This window comes from Manis javanica, chromosome 5 (genome assembly GCF_040802235.1).
Source record: "Manis javanica isolate MJ-LG chromosome 5, MJ_LKY, whole genome shotgun sequence".
In the NCBI taxonomy this organism is placed as follows: Eukaryota; Metazoa; Chordata; class Mammalia; order Pholidota; family Manidae; genus Manis; species Manis javanica.
Genome location: NC_133160.1, coordinates 23,440,719 through 23,460,836, shown reverse-complemented (window position 1 = coordinate 23,460,836; position 20,118 = coordinate 23,440,719). Strand labels below are relative to the sequence as shown.

At 36.8% G+C, this 20,118-nt stretch overlaps 1 protein-coding gene across 6 annotated transcripts in view; it reads left to right on the top strand.

Moving 5' to 3' along the window:
• CBFA2T2 (CBFA2/RUNX1 partner transcriptional co-repressor 2) overlaps positions 1-20,118 on the top strand; it is a 167,611-nt gene that overhangs the window by 116,422 nt on the left and 31,071 nt on the right. For all 6 annotated transcript variants that reach the window (XM_073236711.1, XM_073236710.1, XM_073236712.1 and 3 more), the window contains 2 exons: positions 9,809-9,952; positions 13,248-13,489. In XM_073236711.1, coding sequence (XP_073092812.1) covers positions 9,809-9,952; positions 13,248-13,489 — 386 coding nt within the window. The remainder of the gene's footprint in view (positions 1-9,808; positions 9,953-13,247; positions 13,490-20,118) is intronic.

Here is a 20,118-nt window from a genome sequence, read left to right as displayed (position 1 = left end):
GGCAAATACAAGGCAGAGACATGGGATCTGGAAAGCTTCACGATGCAGTTACAAATGGTTGGAAACAATCCAATTATTCATCAGTAGGGGATTGTTTAAATAATCTATGTTACATCCACACAATAGAATATCATGCATCTGTTAACAAAAAAAGATGGAATTAAGAATTTAATGACATTGTGCAATTAAAAAATAAAACAGAACAACAGAAAACCAAGGAGCAGTATGGTTTATATGTGGTATGGATCTGTTACGTATTGGTTTATTGCTGTATAACAAGCCATGCTAAAAGTGATGGCCTAAAACTGAGTGTTTTGTTTTTTTTAATTTTTTTGCTTATGAGTCTGTAAGGCAGGCAGTTTTTCTGTTCTTGGTTGTGCTTACTCACTCAGTATGTCTGCAGTCAGCCAGCTGTTGATCAGATTCATTAGGTTAGGCTCTCACATGTTTGAGGATCAGCTGGCCTTAGCCAGTGCAGCTTGTCTCTGTTCAATGCAGTCTCATCCTCCAGTAACCTAGTCTGGATTTGCTTTCATGGCAGAGTCAGGGTTCCAAGAGAGGCTCAGAACTGGCAGTCTGTCACTTCTATCACATTAGATTGGCCAAAGCAAATCAGAGTGCCTGGCCAAATTCAGCATTGCAAAAGATGTGGCTACAGAGAGGCCATTATTGGGGACACTGGGTTTAATGTAATTATTCTACCCTTATATAAATGGAGTGGGATAAGAATTTATGTATTTGCTCATTTGTATCACAGAAAGAATGGAAGAGTACACAAACAAGTTAAGAAAGATGGTTACCTATGGGATGGGGTACATAGGGACAGGAGCAAGGAGTATTTCTTCTTACATCATACTGATTTTTGAACCATATGAATGTGTGCTTATACACATAAACAAGAAAAACATTTCTTCTGTCGCCAAAGATAAAATACTCTTTAAAACTTCCCAGTTGTTTCTTAGGAGTCTGATTTATTTTAAGAAACAGATATAACCCCTAGGGTAGCCTGTTTGGAATGATCAGTATTCCTCTCCTACACATTTGAAAGACCTATATTCAGCTTATTTTTCTCAGTGAAGATAATCAGGAGCACTTAATCATGTCTTCTAGCCAAAGCTCAGCATAGGTAAACATCTCAGTGGCCAAATAAAATGATTAATTCTAATAGATTTTTAATCTGATTCAAGTAAACATGGAAGAATGTTTATTGTGTACTGGCCATTATTATATATATTATGGTACCCCTCACTATAATCCTGTGTGGTAAGTGCTGTCCCCAGGGATGAGGAAAACCATTGTCATACAACCAGTAAGTGATAGAATAGCATCTTTCATATTAAGCTCACCTTCTTTAATCTGAACATGCTTCCTCCTTGCAGCCCTGGGAATTTTTCTTAAAATTTCTGGGTAACCTTGCCTCTCATATAATTGTATTTTTCTTATCTCATGTATTTTTATTTATACCTCTTGTACTTATTGTTCCTTTGTCAGCTTCAAAGTAATTTTTGTAAAATGGTCTCATTTATGAGCATTTATCATATAGGATTCTTTTCAAGTGGCATTTGTCTAGGATGTTTGTGTTTAATGATTGTTAGTTTTGTTTTCATGGTATCCACAGCCTACCACATAATGGAGAAGTCAGATCATTGTTCAGACACACTTTTCTTTTTTCACTTCTTTACCTCAAGTTGTTTCACTTTACATGGTTAGGTGTTGAAACATCAGGTGATCTTAAGAATTCTGTGGTTGTATGTTTGAGTTTTATTTTATTTATTTTATTTTTTTATTGTATTTTTAAAATTTTTTTGAGAGGGCATCTCTCATATTTATTGATCAAATGGTTGTTAACAACAATAATATTCGTATAGGGGACTCAATGCACAATCATTAATCAACCCCAAGCCTAATTCTCAACAGTCTTCAATCTTCTGAAGCAGAACAAACAAGTTCTTACATGGTGAACAAGTTCTTACATAGTGAATAAGTTCTTACATGGTGAACAGTGCAAGGGCAGTCATATCACAGAAACTTTCAGTTTTGATCATGAACTATAAACAATCAAGTCAGATATGATTATTTGTTTGATTTTTATACTTGATTTATGTGTGAATCCCACATTTCTCCCTTATTATTATTATTATTTTTTAAATAAAATGCTGAAGTGGTAGGTAGATGCAAGATAAAGGTAGAAAACATAATTTAGTGCTGTAAGAGGGCAAATGTAGATGATCAGGTCTGGGCCTATAGACTAAGTATTAATCCTAGCTAGACAAGGGCAACAAAACATCCATGGATGCAGAAGATTTCTCTCAAAACGGGGGGTGAGGTTCTAAGCCTCACCTCTTTTGGTCCCCAATTTCTCACCTGTTGGCCCCCCTGCGACTGTGCCTGTCTTAGGTTGTTCCTCCCTTGAGGAATCTTACCCGTCTCTGGCTAACCAGTCATCTTCCGGGGCCATACAGGAAAATGTAAAGTTGGTAAGTGAGAGAGAAGCAATATTCTTTGAAAAGGTTAGCTTTTTACTTCTTTGCAGATTTATGCCCTGTGGCTTCTATGCCCAGCATTTGTCTTGAGGTATCTTTACCACTTGGAAGAATTATGATACTTGGTCATTTTCGATATGAGGCATGAATTCTACTAAAGGGTTGTAATTAGGAAGGGAGAAGGAAAGCTATAGAAGTAGCAGATGGAAGAAAACATGGGAAGATTGATTATTTCTTTGACATATCTTCTTTTGGAGTAACATAAGCATGTATAGGTTTTAACAAACTACTAACTAAATTGAGTACACACATTAACATAATAAGAATACAGCTGCGTAACAAAAGCAGACCTACAATTACCAGCCATATCCAGTGAAACCAAGAAAACCAGTTAGGTACCCTAGGCATTTGTGAAAACTTATCAATGATATGATGGATATTGTCTAACTGAATTTGAATAGTTTGAGAAAAATCAGACAAATTAAAACAACACATTCCTGGGAACTGTTCACATCCCATGTGTTCTTTTAACAGTAGATAGTCTATAGTCACATGATTTTGGAGCACTGCAACTTGCACTTCTCCTAATTCTTGGTTGAGTTCTGACAGTATAGAGCCAGTCAAATTTGTTGTTTTACTGTATGCACAGGCTAGCTTAGATATCTCCTTCTTCATTCCAATGACAAGTCCAGGAACCGGTGGGATGAATGCAGCTACAACTGCAACAGCGCCAGAATCTTTGTTGAAGTTTTTTGATGATCATCTTCTGAAATGACTCTTCCAGAGGATGTTGATGTTGGAAGTTCTTCTTCATATCGTATCTTAATTCGTTTTCTGGGTAGCCAAATTAGGCTTTGGTCCTCTGTATAAACACAAACAAATCCTTTGCCCACACTTTGATATGACCTTTATACCATTGTGAAGAACCTATTGAAGATGACTGTACAGGAACTGTTTTTCTTTTTTTAAGAGAAAGGAATATTATCAGAAAAATGTACTTCCATAGCTGATCATCTGACACCCTTTAAAATATTAAAATTAAGGATATGTAAAGCATGCATTAATCGTTGATTTGCAGTTAGTTTTATCCTATCAGGGAGTAATTCCCCTTTTCTTTCTCTCTTTTTTTTTGTTATCATTAATCTATAATTACATGAAGAATATTATGTTTACTAGGCTCTCCCCTACACCAAGTTCCCCCCCACAAACCCCATTACAGTCATTGTCCATCAGAATAGCAAAATGTTGTAGAATCACTACGTGTCTTCTCTGTGTTGCACAGCCGTCCCCTTTCTCCCACCCCCAACATTATGCATGCTAATCATAATGCCCCCTTTCTACTCCCCCTCCTTATCCCTCCCTACCCACCCATTCTCCCCAGTCCCTTTCCCTTTGGTACCTGTTAATCCATTCTTGAGTTCTGTGATTCTTCTGCTGTTTTGTTCCTACAGTTTTTCCTTTGTTCTTATACTCCCCAGATGAGTGAAATCATTTGGTATTTGTCTTTCTCTGTTTGGCTTATTTCACTGAGCATAATACCGTCTAGCTCCATCCATGTTGTTGCAAATGGTAGGATTTGTTTTTTTCTTATGGCTGAATAATATTCCATTGTGTATATGTACCACATCTTCTTTATCCATTCCTCTACTGATGGACACTTAGGTTGCTTCCAATTCTTGGCTATTGTGAATAGTGCTGCAATAAACATAGGGGTGCATCTGACTTTTTCAAACTGGAGTGCTGCATTCTTAGAGTAAATTCCTAGGAGTGGAATTCCTGGGTCAAATGGCAAGTCTATTTTGAGCATTTTGAGGAATGTCCATACTGCTTTCCACAATGGTTGAACTAATTTACATTCCCACCAGCAGTATAGGAGGGTTCCCCTTTCTCCACAACCTCGCCAACATTTGTTGTTGTTTGTCTTTTGGATGATAGTGTTCCTTGCTGGTGTGAGGTGATATCTCATTGTAGTTTTAATTTGCATTTCTCTGATGACAAGCGATGTGGAGCATCTTTTCATGTGTCTGTTGGCCATCTGAATTTCTTCTTTAGAGAACTGTCTATTCAGCTCCTCTGCCCATTTTTTAATTGGATTATTTGTTTTTGGTTTGTTGAGGTGTGTGAGCTCTTTATATATATTGGATGTCAACCCTTCATTGGATCTGTCTTTTATGATTATATTCTCCCATACTGTAGGATACCTTTTCGTTCTATTGATGGTGTCCTTTGCTGTACAGAAGCTTTTCAGCTTGATATAGTCCCACCTGTTCACTTTTGCTTTTGTTTCTTCCCTTGCCTGGGGAGATATGTTCATGAAGAAGTCATTCATGTTTATGTCCAAGAGATTTTTGCCTATGTTTTTTACTAGTTTTATGGTTTCATGACTTACATTCAGGTCTTTGATCCATTTCGAATTTACTTTTGTGTATGGGGTTAGACAGTGATCCAGTTTCATTCTCTTACATGTAGCTGTCCAGTTTTGCCAGCACCAACTGTTGAAGAGACTGTCATTTCCCCATTGTATGTCCATGGCTCCTTTATCATATATTAATTGACCATATATGTTTGAGTTAATGTCTGGAGTCTCTATTCTGTTCCACTGGTCTGTGGCTCTGTTCTTGTGCCAGTACCAAATTGTCTTGATTACTGTGGCTTTGTAGTAGAGCTTGAAGTTGGGGAGTGAGATCCCCCCCACTTTATTCTTCTTTCTCAGGATTGTTTTGGCTATTCGGGGTCTTTGGTGTTTCCATATGAATTTTTGAACTATTTGTTCCAGTTCGTTGAAGAATGCTGTTGGTAATTTGATAGGGATTGCATCAAATCTGTATATTGCTTTGGGCAGGATGGCCATTTTGACGATATTAATTCTTCCTAGCCAAGAGCATGGGATGAGTTTCCATTTGTTAGTGTCCCCTTTAATTTCTCTTAAGAGTGTCTTGTAGTTTTCAGGGTATAGGTCTTTCACTTCTTTGGTTAGGTTTATTCCTAGGTATTTTATTCTTTTTGATGCAATGGTGAATGGAATTGTTTTCCTGATTTATCTTTCTATTGGTTCATTGTTAGTGTATAGGAAAGCCACAGATTTCTGTGTGTTAATTTTGTATCCTGCAACTTTGCTGTATTCCGATATCAGTTCTAGTAGTTTTGGAGTGGAGTCTTTAGCATTTTTTACGTACAATATCATGTCATCTGCAAATAGTGATAGTTTGAGTTCTTCTTTACCAATCTGGGTTCCTTGTATTTCTTTGTTTTGTCTAATTGCCGTGGCTAGGACCTCTACTACTATGTTGAATAATAGTGGGAAGAGTGGGCATCCCTGTCCTGTTCCCGATCTCAAAGGAAAAGCTTTCAGCCTCTCGCTGTTCAGTATGATATTAGCTGTGAATTTATCATATATGGCCTTTATTATATTGAGGTACTTGCCCTCTATGCCCATTTTGTTGAGAGTTTTTAACATAAATGGATGTTGAATTTCATCGAATGCTTTTTCAACATCTATGGAGATGATCATGTGGTTTTTGTCCTTCTTTTTGTTAATGTGGTGGATGATGTTGATGGATTTTTGAATGTTGTACCATCCTTGCATCCGTGGGATGAATCCCACTTGGTCATGGTGTATGATCCTTTTGATATATTTTTGAATTCGGTTTGCTAATATTTTGTTAAGTATTTTTGCATCTACATTCATCGGGGATATTGGTCTGTAATTTTCTTCTTTGGTGGGGTCTTTGCCTGGTTTTGGTATTAGGGTGATGTTGGCTTCATAGAATGAGTTTGGGAGTATTCCCTCCTCTTCTATTTTTTGGAAAACTTTAAGGAGAATGGGTATTATTGAGTTTTGTTTTTTAATTGATATATATATCCAGATAGTCAAGATAATAACTAAGGCCAAACTCATAGTGACTAAATTATCAGTTACTCTGAATCATAGAATCTGTGTGTAGGATCGAGTTGAATCTTTATGACAAAACTGACGGTTACTTTGATTTTCTAGGACTGAAGACTTTGTCTCTGGTATTCTGAGCACTGGTGTTTATGGGCTCAAATCACACTTGAAAGAAAGGAATTTCTGCTCCTTGAACTTATCTAAAGTTCTCTGAAACTGAAAAGAGTTCAAGATACGGTTGATTCTTTGAAAGAGTCTAGCTATAAAGAATGAACATCAGTTTCATAAAAATTTAGAAATGAAGTCACTCTAACACTAATGACATAAAGGATGTCACAGCCACCAAGCTGTGTAAATGTCTTCTTTGTAGTGTAACCCTTATCCACTATCTGAGCAGCTGCTGAATTTGTCAGGTTATAAACCACTCGGTTAGATCTCTCACACCATGAAATGCATTCATGCCACACAGGCACCAACAAGAATGCATCTTGTACTTGATGTTTTTGCAACTGTTCATTCTTGAGTCATTCCATGCAATATCTCTGAGGTTAGATAGGTTAATTGTTGTTTTATGGTCACATGGCTGATTAGGTAGTAAATTCAGAATTCAGTACTAGACTTCCTATTTTCTAATAATTACTATTTACTGAGTCCCTTCTCTAACCTATCACAAGTGCATTTTCTCCAGTCCTTAAATATTTCCTTCCAGGTAGGTCTTATTATCTCTTATTTTACATATGTTGAAAATGAGGCCCAGAAAGGTGAAATGATTTGATAAAATTATGTAGGTTGTAACAGAATGAAGATTCACACTCAGTCTCCACAGCTATGCTTTTCCTACTAGGCAGTGTTAACTGAAACATGAGGATAACGCTAGGTGTTGCAGATTTATGAGTAGTAACATGAATAAGAGATGGGTAGTTTTAATCTGTAAAAAGTACTCTGGGGACTAGGTTTTGCCCAATATTTAATAGTTGGGATATGAGTTGGTGTTCTGCATTTGGGCTGCTCTTGAGTGTTTCATTCTGCCAAGTGCTCAATGTTAAAACACATCTCTCTGCTAACCCCTCCTCAGGCCTTGGCGCCCTTGCCTTAAAGGCAGGTGGTCTGAAGAAAGGCTCCCTCTAGGTTGTTGCACACCATACACAACACATAACAGTGTGAGACAACTGTCAGTTCCTTCCTTCCCTTCTTCCCCCACCCTCCAGAAATCTGGGCCCCAGATGGAAGAGCTGGAAATGTGTCAACTGTTCTCTGAAGGGCAATGAGAAAACACTGTAAAGAAGAAAAAGGCAAACGCAGCAGCTCATTAGTTCACTAATCAGACAGGAAGACCATCAGTTTCACAAAGAAAATGTCCTGGACAGAGCAATGCGAAGGGCTGGCAGAGTGTTGCCCACATGGCTCTCAGAGAGCTGCACATATTTGTCAGGGGATTTGTAAATTGAGGGCATTGCTTCCTTGATTGACTTTATGTATTCATTATATCTCTTCCCCAAATGCAGCCACTGCAAACTGAAGCATAAAAATAGTATTTGGGGATATTCCCCTTATTAGAAGGTGCCCACAAATACGAGAAGATGTGCTTTATTGCCAGTGTCATAAATGCTCTTGTGTGTATTGTGTTGACAGCTATGATCTCACAGAAAGAAATCTGTTATTTAACATTCTCATTTGAACCTTTGGTATCCATTCTTGTACTTTAAATTGAATTTAGCATTTATTGGAGGGTTAAACGTGGTACTTAGGTGAAAAGCTCGGAATTACTGAGAACATCATAGCTCAATTTAATGGTGGTTATGGTACCTCTGGCCCTATTGTTTCCTAAGTATATAACAATTTCCCTGTAATGGGGAAAAATAACCTTTTGAAGACATTAAAATACTACTCCTCAGTATCAAGTCTTACTCATATTAGCTTAGACCTCATTCTAACATCATTAAGTTTAATCTATCACATTTCTCTTTCTGGAATTTGTTGCTGTCTGGTATTAGGAAACAGCTGCTTATGAAAGCTGCTTTGTCCCCATGGGTGAAGTAGCCTCTGCTTAGTTTAGAATCAGTTACACTTTTTGTCTGTTTGGGCACTGTACATTATAAAAGACATTTACATATTGATGTCAGAGATGTTGAATCCACCCTGTTTTTCCTACTTAGAATAGATGAATATAAAAATTTAGTACTTAATCATTCATAGTAATTTATGTACAACCGATAATGATTCTGTTCCCGTTCCATGCAGTTGACACCTACTGATGTACATAGTTCCACATTAGCTTTTTTCTCCTACTAGTTTGATTCATTTTATGAAGAGAAAAAGAATGCAGTCGTGATAAAATGAATTTATAATCTGGTTTCTTTCTTTCTGAGCCACTGTCCTCACTGTTAACTTTCAGATCATGTCAGCCATTGACCTTGCTACCTTGTTTTAGTCTCCTAGAATTGCCATAACAAAGTACCACAAAGTAGGTGGCTTAAGACAGCAATATTCCCTCACAGTTCAGGCCAGAAGTACAAGATCAGGGTATCAGCAGGGTTGATTCCCTCTTGGGACCTCAGTGGAAGAATCTATTCCATAACTCTCTCCTAGTTTCTGGTGGTTGCTGACAGTCCTTGGCATTCCTTGCCTTGTAGATGCATCACTCCCGTCTCTGCCTCCATTGTCACATTGCAGCCTCTGCGTAGCTACATCTGTTTTTATGTAGTCTCCTCTGTGTATGTGCTTTTTCTGCTCTTCTTAGAAGGGCATCATTCATAATCCAGGATGATCTCCTCAAGATCCTTAACTACATCTTCACAGGCCCTTTTTCCAAATAAAACATTCACAGTTCAAGGAATTAAGAGGTTCAGTAGTTCCCCTTTATGTGTGTGTATGTGGGGTACATTCCAAGACCACCAGCAGCTTCATGAAACTTCAAATAGTACTGAACACTATTATGTACACTGTTTTTTCTTACACATGCATACCTATAAACTTTAGTTTATAAATTAGGCACAGTAATAAATTAACAATAACCAGTAATAATCGGATAATTACATGAATCCTGTAATTACATGAATGTAGTCTCTTTCAAAATATCTTATTGTATTGTCCTTATCCTTCTTTGTATAATAACATGAGATGATAAAATACCTACATGATGAGGTGAAATGAGGTGAATGGTGTAGGCGTTGTAACGTAATGTTAGGCCACTGCTTCTGGTCAGAAGGAGGATCATCTGCTTGGACATGGCTGACTGTGGGTTGACTGAAACTAAGGAAAGTGAAATCACAAAGGGAAGACTACTGTAGATCATCTTTTTAGGGGCCACCATTCAGCTTATTAACTTAAGCATCTTCTTAACTTTTTAGTCCTCTAGGAAAATATGTTGGTATTTCAGATTGTCACCAGTTTTATTATCTTACAGAAAACTGACCTTCATTCTTTTTATTGTCTACAGTTGGTCCAGAGAAAAGGGTGCCAGCAATGCCTGGATCGCCTGTGGAAGTAAAAATACAGTCAAGATCTTCACCCCCCACCATGCCACCCCTCCCACCAATAAATCCCGGAGGACCTAGGCCAGTGTCATTTACTCCTACAGCATGTGAGACCTCTTTATTACTTGTTTTTGTGGTTCAGAGAGGGTGACATTTGTATCTAAGTGACTGACTTCCTTAAACCTTCTGCATATACTATTCAGTATTTTCAAAATGGTTATTAAGATCTATATACATATATCAGATATATAGAATTTATACAAGTAAGAAATAACCAAATATGTTGCCTTCTGGGATAGTACATAGCTAATTTAGGCATTTGGAAATTTAGTGGTCTAAATTTTTTTTTTCATAGCCTGGCTGGTAAGTAGTTATTTTAATTTCTTCAGCTCTAAAATGATGAATTTAAATTAATATATTGATTAATAGGCATGAAAGTGTCATAAAATTACTTAGTACTTGTAATAGTGTTCCAGAACTGTCATTGTAAGGCTCTTTACAAAAGAGAATGATTATTGTATTAGTTTGCTTGGGTTGCTGTAACAAAATGCCACAGACTGGGTAGGTGACTTGAACAACAGAAGTTTATTTTCTCACAATTGTGAAGGATAGAAGTTCAAGATTAAGGTGTCAGCAGATTTGGTTTCATCTGAGTCCTCTCCTTAGCTTGAAGGCAGCCACCTTCTCGCCGTATTCTCCCATGTCCTTATCTCTGCACATCCATCCATTGTCCATCCATTGTCCCTGCTGCTGCTTATAAGGACGACAGTCATATTGGATTAGGGACCCCCCTTGTGAAGGCCCTGTCTCCAAATATAGTCACATTCTGTACTGGGGGTTAAAATTTGAACATATAAATTTGTAGAGAACAGTTTAGTCTGTAAGAATTATATTAGCCAATAAATATACAGTAAGTTGGTCAGTCTTACTAGTTACCAAGGAAATGCAAACTAAAATCCAATGTAATACCATATACACCCACAAGAATGTTCAAAATGAGAATATCAGGTTTTTGTGAGCATGTGTGAAGTGTCTTGAAGATTCATACATTTGTTTGAGAAAATTGGCAATATCTGCTATGGCTGAATTTCTACAAACTCTGTAACTCAGCAGTTTCGGTCCTACGGATACACTAAAGCAACAACAAAAAAAACACCACAATTTAAATGTAGACTTACACACGCACACACACATTTTTAATTTGAGTTCTTCTCCTGCCTCTCCATGCCCATGCTATTCCCTGTTCATGTTGATTCTTTCACAGTTGTTTTAATTCATAAATAGCAGAAGACACCTGGTCACTTGCAGAGTACCTACAGTGTGTCAGGGCACTGTGCTAGGTGCCGTGTACATTTTCTTACTTAAACACCATTACATAAGCTTACACTCTATCTTTGCTCAAACATCTATGTTTTATGTGTTTATTGTATTAGAAGGCAAGATAAGAGAATGTAAGAGGTACAGCTTAAATAAAAAGTCTGTTTCCCAAAACATTTGAAATTGTGTAAGAGTGGCAGCTATAATGATCAGAGTGAATGAAATGAAGTTTGATATCCTCTTCTTTAAATTCTGTTTTCTATCTCAAAATTACACGTCCTTAGATACAGGTGCTGTCTGAAAGTGAAACAGATTTAAGCTCAAGCTGTCATTCAGATTTCAAGATACAGACAATAGAGAGATGTATATGTAAATTCAGCCTTTTTTACCTATGCATGTGACTTACTTGAGGGCAGATATGTTCTATTTCAGAAAATGTGATCGTATATTTAACTGAAGATACTGAAAAAGCCTGTCTAATCATCAGGTTGGCAGTATTATTTTAGTGGGTTGGTTCAAAAGAGGCCAAATTCTATAATGGCATTTGACTTTTAATGTGAACACAAGAAATCGTGGATTGTTACAACTGATTTTATGGATCACTGAGGTTGAATGTTGAGCATTCTTTTCCAGTAACTCTAGTGATCTCTTTTAATGGAAGACACGGAAGAAAATTCACCCTCTTTTACTTAACCTATTAGTCTTTTATGCAGTGAATCATTCTGCAGCATCTTCCTGAACAGTTTCACTTTTTAGCTAATGAACAAAAAGCCAGTATACAGTGTACACAGTTTATAAAATGTAGCTATTTATAGTATACACAGATGTATGAGACTGTGTTCATCAATAAGTGCACAGTCTATTAAGGCAGTGCAAATATACAAAGAAATAAGTATAATTTGACAACATAATGGACAGTATATCACAACAGCACAGTGAAGAGTTATTAAATCTACTAGAGATTACTGTGAAGCAGCAATGTATCAAAGAATGCTTCTTAATACAGGTGATATCTGAGCTATATAGTATGAAGAAGAGGTTGTCAAGTAAAATTTGAGTAAGTTAATTGAAAAGTAGGAACAGTGGTTAAGAGTCCCATGTTCTACCAACTGAGCTACAGCAGGGCTCCCGAAAAGTAGGAACAGTGGTAGTCAACTGATTAAAGTTTGAAGGAAGAAGGGAAATGGAAGATTTTTTTCATATGATTGAATAATTTGACTCTAAATTATTTTTTTGTTTTTAGACAATTTTAACCTTAGATTTTCAAACCTGAGTATGATTAAGTGGAAATCTATTGACACCTAGGTACTAGATAACTTTATTTCTCTGCTCAGTAAAGAAGGAGATTTTTACTTAATACCACGAAGAACTTAACTCTTGGGTTGTGTTCCATATTAAAACTAAGAATGATGGAAAAATAGGAAAACTGTTAATTTGTCACATATTATAATTTGAACAGAAATATAGAATGAGAATATCCTATGGCAGTATTAATCAAACACTGTCAAGGCAGAGAAAAACTGATGCTGATGGGGCATAAATATTCAAAATGGTCAAAGAGATTTATACCTTACTGCAGGAATAGGTCATTAAACCTATAGCTTAGAAAAAACATTTCTCACATTAACACAGTTCTGTTTTCTTGTTCATATGCTTCATTCTAGTTGACTGCTTAACTTCTTTGGGACCTTAAGGTTAGGAAGGAGATAAGACGTCAAAGATGAGCATGAGTGGGTGTCCAGTCATCCAGATTCATCTCATGCCGTACCTATTGCAGGAAGTCTTAAAACTACCTTCCCCTCTCCGTGGCATCTGTAGAGCTAGATGTCCCTTCTCTGTGCTCTTGTAGCACTCTGTACTATTCTGGTTCAACATTTCTGTGTTACTCTGTTACCTTTTTTACTTGACAGTCTGTCTCACTATGTAGCAGTCTTGTTGAGGGCAGAAACAGTGTCTTGTGTACTCTTCTAATATGCTTTACAAAATTCAAGTGAATAAATGAAGGACTATATGAACAAGAAGAAATTAACAAAGATCCTTGAGTTTTGTACTTAAACTTGAGTCTTTTGTTGGGCTTTCTTTTAGTAAGCAATGGCATCAATCATTCTCCTCCTACCCTGAATGGTGCCCCATCACCACCACAGAGATTCAGCAATGGTCCTGCTTCTTCCACATCATCTGCACTAACAAATCAACAATTACCAGCCACTTGTGGTGCTCGGCAGCTCAGCAAGTTGAAACGCTTCCTCACCACTTTGCAACAGTTTGGCAATGACATCTCACCTGAGATTGGGGAGAAGGTGCGGACTCTCGTTCTAGCGCTGGTGGTAAGTACAGTGTCACTGTCAACAGCTACCTATGTATGTGACTCAGAACTGAAGCCAGCAAATATTTGTACACATTTCTGCTCATTCCAAAACCTGTGGCAACTTGGAAAAATCTATAGAGGAGATTAGTTAATATATACTTGTATAAAAATATTGAATTACGGATTTCAGTTGTGGATAACAATGTTTAACAAAAAAACACATCTAATGGTTACTGTAGTGTTTCTTTTGGTGTTGATTCCAATAAGCAGCTTTGAACTGGTCTTAAAACTGAGTTTCAACGTGCCCCTGAGATTCAACAAAGTTAATGCAAGGTTTTGTTACTTAATATATTCAGTGTATGGTGCATTGTTTCCAAATCAGAGAGAAAAGTAGTGAATTTAATTTTCAAAATAATTTGTGAAATGATAAATTTCACGGTCTCAATAAATAATACCAAAAGGGATTACATTCTTTAGCATGCAAATACAGTTTTGTTAGAATTATCAAGGCACACATAATTTTTCTTTTGATGGTTACAGCTCAGGGGCAGAGCATTTGAATGTGCATAATTTTTCTTTCTATAGTGAGTGTGGTGAGCATGTGGTATAAGGGAGTGATTTTCTGAAATTGACAGCTGGGTGGGGTTTGGCTTAGTGCATATAAGGGAGTAATGCCAGTTCCCAATGTTTTAAATAGAATTCTTCAAGATTTACCTGCTGTAAAATCACCACTTGCTCCTGCTTGTTAGCCTTTAGATGTTATAAAGATGAATCACAGTATTAACTCTTAATGTTGTAGTTCTCAAAGTAAAATCAAGGACCTGTGGAATTACCCCAAGCCCTTGAAGTCCAGGAGGTCACAATTATTTTCATAAGAATACAAAGATATGAATTGCCTTTCACTCTTACTCTTCATGAGTGTACAGTGGAATTTCTAACATCTGTATGATAATAGGCTGTCACAAGGCATTAAATGCTGAAGCTGGTAGGAGAATTGAGCTGTCTTATATTAAGCTGGGTATTAAAGATTTGCAAAACTGTAGCACCAGTGTCATTCTTATTACTGCATTTTTGGGGAAAATATAATTTTGAAATCAGTAAATAATGAATATTTTTCAAATTCTCAATCTTAATTTCTGATATGGTGATTACTCATATATGTAACACATATAAATAAATACAATTCAGTGGTATTAAGTATGTTTTATTATTGTGCAACAATCACCACTATCAGCCTCCAGAGCTCTTTTCCTCTTGCAAAAATGAAACTCTTGCCGTTAAACAATTCCCTATCCCTCCTCCCCTTAGCTCCCATCAAACACCATTCTACTAGACTACTCTCTAGGTACCTCATATTAGTGTAATCATACAGTATTTGTCTTTTTGTGGTTAACTTATTTCACTTAATGTAATGCCCTTAAGGTTTATCCATGTTATAGCATGTCAGAATTTTCTACTTTTTTATGAGTGAATAATAATTAAAATGGAATATTAATACATTTTATTTATCCACCGATCGACTTTTGATGTGCTTCCATCTTCTTGATTAGAGAAAGTTTTATATCAGTTTCCTACAAAGATATAAAAGATTATGTCAATGTGTATATATATATATTGGCCAAGTTCCTAGACACCAGCCAGTGTCCCAACCTTGCAAGTAGGCTTTTCAAAGGCTACCAGTTTTAGACCTGCTTGGGGCCACTACAAATAATATTGCTGTGAGCATTCTTATACATGTGTGCAAGCATTGCATTAAATATTGGAATTGATTTCATAGGGTATACATATATACAAAATTTTTTTTATTAAGGTATTATTGATATACACTCTAACGAAGCTTTCACATTAAAAACAATGTGGTTACTACATTCATCCCTGTTATCGTGTCCCCCCCATACCCCATTGGAGTCACTGCCCATCAGTGTAGTGAGATGCCACAGTCACTATTTGCCTTCTCTGTGCTATACTGTCTTCCCCCTGATCCCCCTACACCATGTGTGCCAATCATAATACCCCTGAATCCCCTTCTCCCTCCCTCCCCACCTGCCCTCCCCCTCCCCCTCCCCTTTGGTAACCGCTAGTCCCTTCTTGTAGTCTGTGAGTCTGTTGTTGTTTTGTTCCTTCAGTTTTGCTTCATTGTTATACTCCATAAATGAGGGAAGTTGTTTGGTACTTGTCTTTCTTCACCTGGCTTATTTCACTGAGCATAATACCCTCTACCTCCTTCCATGTTGTTGCAAATGATAGGATTTGTTTTCTTCTTATGGCTGAATAGTATTCCATTGTGTATATGTACCACATCTTCTTTATCCATTCATTTAGTGATGAACACTTAATCTTCTTCCATATCTTAACTATTGTAAATAGTGCTGCAATAAACATAGGGGTACATATGTCATTTTGAATCTGATAAATTATATTCTTTGGGTAAATTCCTAGGAGTGGAATTCCCGGGTCAAATAGTATTTCTATTTTGAGTTTTTTGAGGAACCTCCATATTGCTTTCCATAATGGTTGAATTAGCTTACATTCCCACCAGCAGTGTAGGAGGGTTCCCCTTTTTCCACATCCTCGCCAACATTTGTTGTTGTTTGTCTTTTGGATGTTGGCCATTCTAACTGGTGTGAGGTAATAGCTCATTGTGGTTTAAATTTGCATTTCTCTGATGATTAGCGTTGTGGAGCATCTTTTTCATGTGCCTGTTGGCCATCTGCATTTCTTCTTTAGCAAAGTGTCTGTTCAGACCCTCTGCTGATGCTGATGGGCATAAATATTCAAAATCGTCAGAGATTTATACCTTACTGCAGGAATAGTTTTAATTGGCTTATTTGCTTTTTTGTTTGTTGAAGTGTGTGAGCTCTTTGCATATTTTGGATGTCAACCCCTTATCAGATATGTCATTTATGAATATATTCTCCCTTACTGTAGGATGCCTTTTTGTTCTACTGATGGTGTCCTTTGCTGTACAGAAGCTTTTTAGTTAGATATAGTCCCATTTGATCATGTTTGCTTTTGTTTCCCTTGCCCGGGGAGATGTGTTCATGAAGAAGTTGCTCATGTTTATATTCAAAAGAGTTTTGCCTATGTTTTCTTCTAGTTTTATGGTTTCATGACTTACATTCAGGTCTTTGATCCATTTTAAGTTTACTTTTGTTTATGGAGTTAGACAGTAATCTAGTTTCATTCTCGTACATGTAGCTGTCCAGTTTTCCCAACATAGCCGTTGAAGAGGCTGTCATTTCCCTATTGGATATCCATAGCTCCTTTATCGTATATTAATTGACCATATATGCATAGGTTAATATCTGGACTCTATTCTGTTCCACTGGTCTATGAGTCTGTTCTTGTGCTAGTACCAAATTGTCTTGATTACTGTGGCTTTGTAGTAGAGCTTGAGGTTGGGAAGCGAGATCTCCCTTCTTTATTCTTCCTTCTCAGGATTGCTTTGGCTATTCAGGGTCTTTTGTGGTTCCATATGAATTTTAGAACTATTTGTTCCAGTTCATTGAAGAATGCTGTTGGTATTTTGATAGGGATTGATTGAATCTGTAGATTGCTTTGAGCAGGATGGCCATTTTGACATTATTAATTCTTCCTAGCCAAGAGCATGGGATGAGTTTCCATTTATTAGTGTCCTCTAGTTTCTCTTAAGAGTGTTTTGTAGTTTTCAGGGTATAGGTCTTTCACTTACTTGGTTAGGTTTATTCCTAAGTATTTTATTCTTTTTGATGCAATTGTGAATGGAATTGTTTTCCTAATTTCTCTTTCTGCTAATCCATCGTTAGAGTATAGGAATGAAGCAGATTTCTGTGTATTAATTTTGTATCCTGTAATTTTGCTGAATTCAGATATTAGTTCTAGTAGATTTGGAGTGGAGTCTTTAGGGTTTGTTATGTACAATATCATGTCATCTGCAAACAGTGACAGTTTGACTTCTTTCTTACCAATCTGATGCCTTTTATTTATTTGTGTTGTCTGATTGCCATGGCTAGGACCTCCAGAACTATGTTGAATAAAAGTGGAGAGAGTGGGCATCCTTGTCTTAGAGGATCTTAGAGGAAAAGCTTTCAGCTTCTCACTGTTAAGTATGATGTTGGCTATGGGTTTGTCATATATAGCCTTTATTATGTTGAGGCACTTGCCCTCTATACCCATTTTGTTGAGAGTTTTTATCATGAATGGATATTGAATATCGTCTAATGCTTTTTCAGCATCTGTTGGGATGATTGTGTGGTTTTGGTCATTATTAAAAAAAACAGGAATTTATTTAATTTGATAGTTATGTTTCTGTAAATAAAAAGCCTATAGGAAGCCTCATGCTTAATGGTGAAATTTTGAAAGCTTTCCTTCTGATATTTGGAGCCAGAAAAAAATACCTCTTCTATTCAGTGTAATCCTAAACATTCTAGCTTATTAGCAAATAACGTACACAAGAATTGAGAGTTTACTACTTATGAAAAAATGGTTAAAATATTCCCACCACTGTTGGAGGGCCTGTATAAGTAGAACAGTCATTCCACATGTAGAAAACTTCATTAACCAAGTTGAAAAAGCCACACAGTTAGGTAGCAGGAGTTTAGTTCACCTGTGTGCATTCTGTTCTTCCGGTATATAAGAAGTAAAGTGCTGGTAGTCCCTAGTATACCAGAAAGCAGGCTTAGAGAATTTATGTTGCTAGGTAAAGGGAAATGTTTTGTATTCTGTCTACTTAATTGGAGAATACACATTCTGGAGGATAGTTTGGCAATGTTTTAGCACCTTAAACCAAGCAGTTCTTTGACTCACCAGTTTCTCTCCTTGGAAAGCATTCTAACGAAAGAAATATACAGCAAGATAATCAGTTTAACATTATTTGTAATGACAAAAAAAAATTGAAACCAGCTAAAGGGCCTGACTAAATTAGAATACACCAGTTAAATGGAATATGGTGTAGTCATTAAATATCAAATTTGGTTCAGAGGCACTACAGAAAGGTATACTCCTGCTGACAAACAGAAAAAAAGGTGTATGTTATATAGTAAACAAAAATAAGACACTGGAAGATGGAGAAAATAAGGCAGATTGGCTAGTGACCTTGGAACCCAAGGAAGTACGTAAGTAACAATAAGTTCTCTAGGTTTGGGTTTTCATCACATATCCCTGGAAACGCTTATGAGCACAAATCAAAAACAAACAAACAAAACCATTTTTTCTAGCCAAAGGACCAGGAAAGAAGAAACCAAGCAAGATAGAAAACTTTTAGACGATCACACTACTGTAGCCAAACACCTCAGAAAAAACTGCTGTAATGGGTACCCTGCTCCCTCCAATCAGAAGCCCATCAGGTACCCAACCTCCCACCCCTTGCAAGCAGTAATGAGCCTCTTCTTCCCTCTCTAAATCAACAGAGATTGAGTGGGATTATACACCACCTGACAGCCTCAAGGAGTCTCCTTTGCCTAGTGGCACAGTGTCAGAGGAGGCCTTCAAAACAGAAGATGGAGACAAGATCTGTAGTTTTACAACATAAGACCCAAAATGTCCAGGATACAATAGAAAACTGCTTTTCGTACCAAGAACCAGGATCATCTCAACTGAAATGAGAAAAGATAGCCAGTAGACATAAACTAAGCTGACACAGATGTTGGACTTAACTGACAAAGATTTTAAAGCAGCCATCATAAGTATGCCTAAATAAGCAATTAGCAACACAAATAAAAAAATAACAAAGGCTTTACAAGGAAATAGAAGATAAGGAGAAGAGCTAAGTGGAAATTTTAGAACCAAAAAACACAAGAATAAAATTTAAAAAGTGATGAACTCAACAGTAGAATGGAGAGGACTGGAAAACAGTCAGTGAACTTGAAGCTAGAACAAGAGAAAAACTACCTAATCTGAACAACAGAGAGAAAATGACTTTAAAAAATTAAGAAACAGATCATCAGAGACTTGAAGGAGTATAGTAGAGAGGAGAAAGAACATGGGGCTGAAATAAAGGTTGAATTGCCCCACATTGGACAAAAGATCTAAACCTACAGATATTAAAAAGCTGAGCAGACCTCAAACAATATACTTCATCCATCCCCACCCCCAACCCCCAAAAAAGGGCAAAAAAATCTCAAAATCAATGACGGGGGAACAACTTGACTAATGGAAAAAATTCCAGTGGCAGTGGATTTCTCATCGGTAACCAGGGAAGCCAGAAGGAAGGGGCACATTTTTCACGTGCTGGAAGAAAAGAACTGTCAACCCAGGATCACCCATCTTAATGTATCTTTTTGGAATGAGAGATAGAGGGATCAAAATATTTTCAGATGAAGTAAAACTAAGAGAATTTGTCTCCAGCAGACCTATGCTTTTAGAAGAATGGCTAAAGGAATTTCCGGATACAGAAAATGATAAAAGAAGGAGTCTTGAAATACCAAGATAGATGAGAGAAAAACGGAAGGAATTAAAATAGGCACAACATATTTTGAGGTTTCTAAGTTATGTTTAGTGTTTGAAGCAAAAATTCTAGTATTGTCTGACGTGGTTTTTAGTATGTATAAAGTAAGTATTTAAGATAGTTATAAACCAGGAGGCTAAAGGTAGATAAGGTTTCTACATCTGTATCTTAATTGCTATGGTGATTACATGAGTATATACATGTTGTAAAATGATAACAGAACT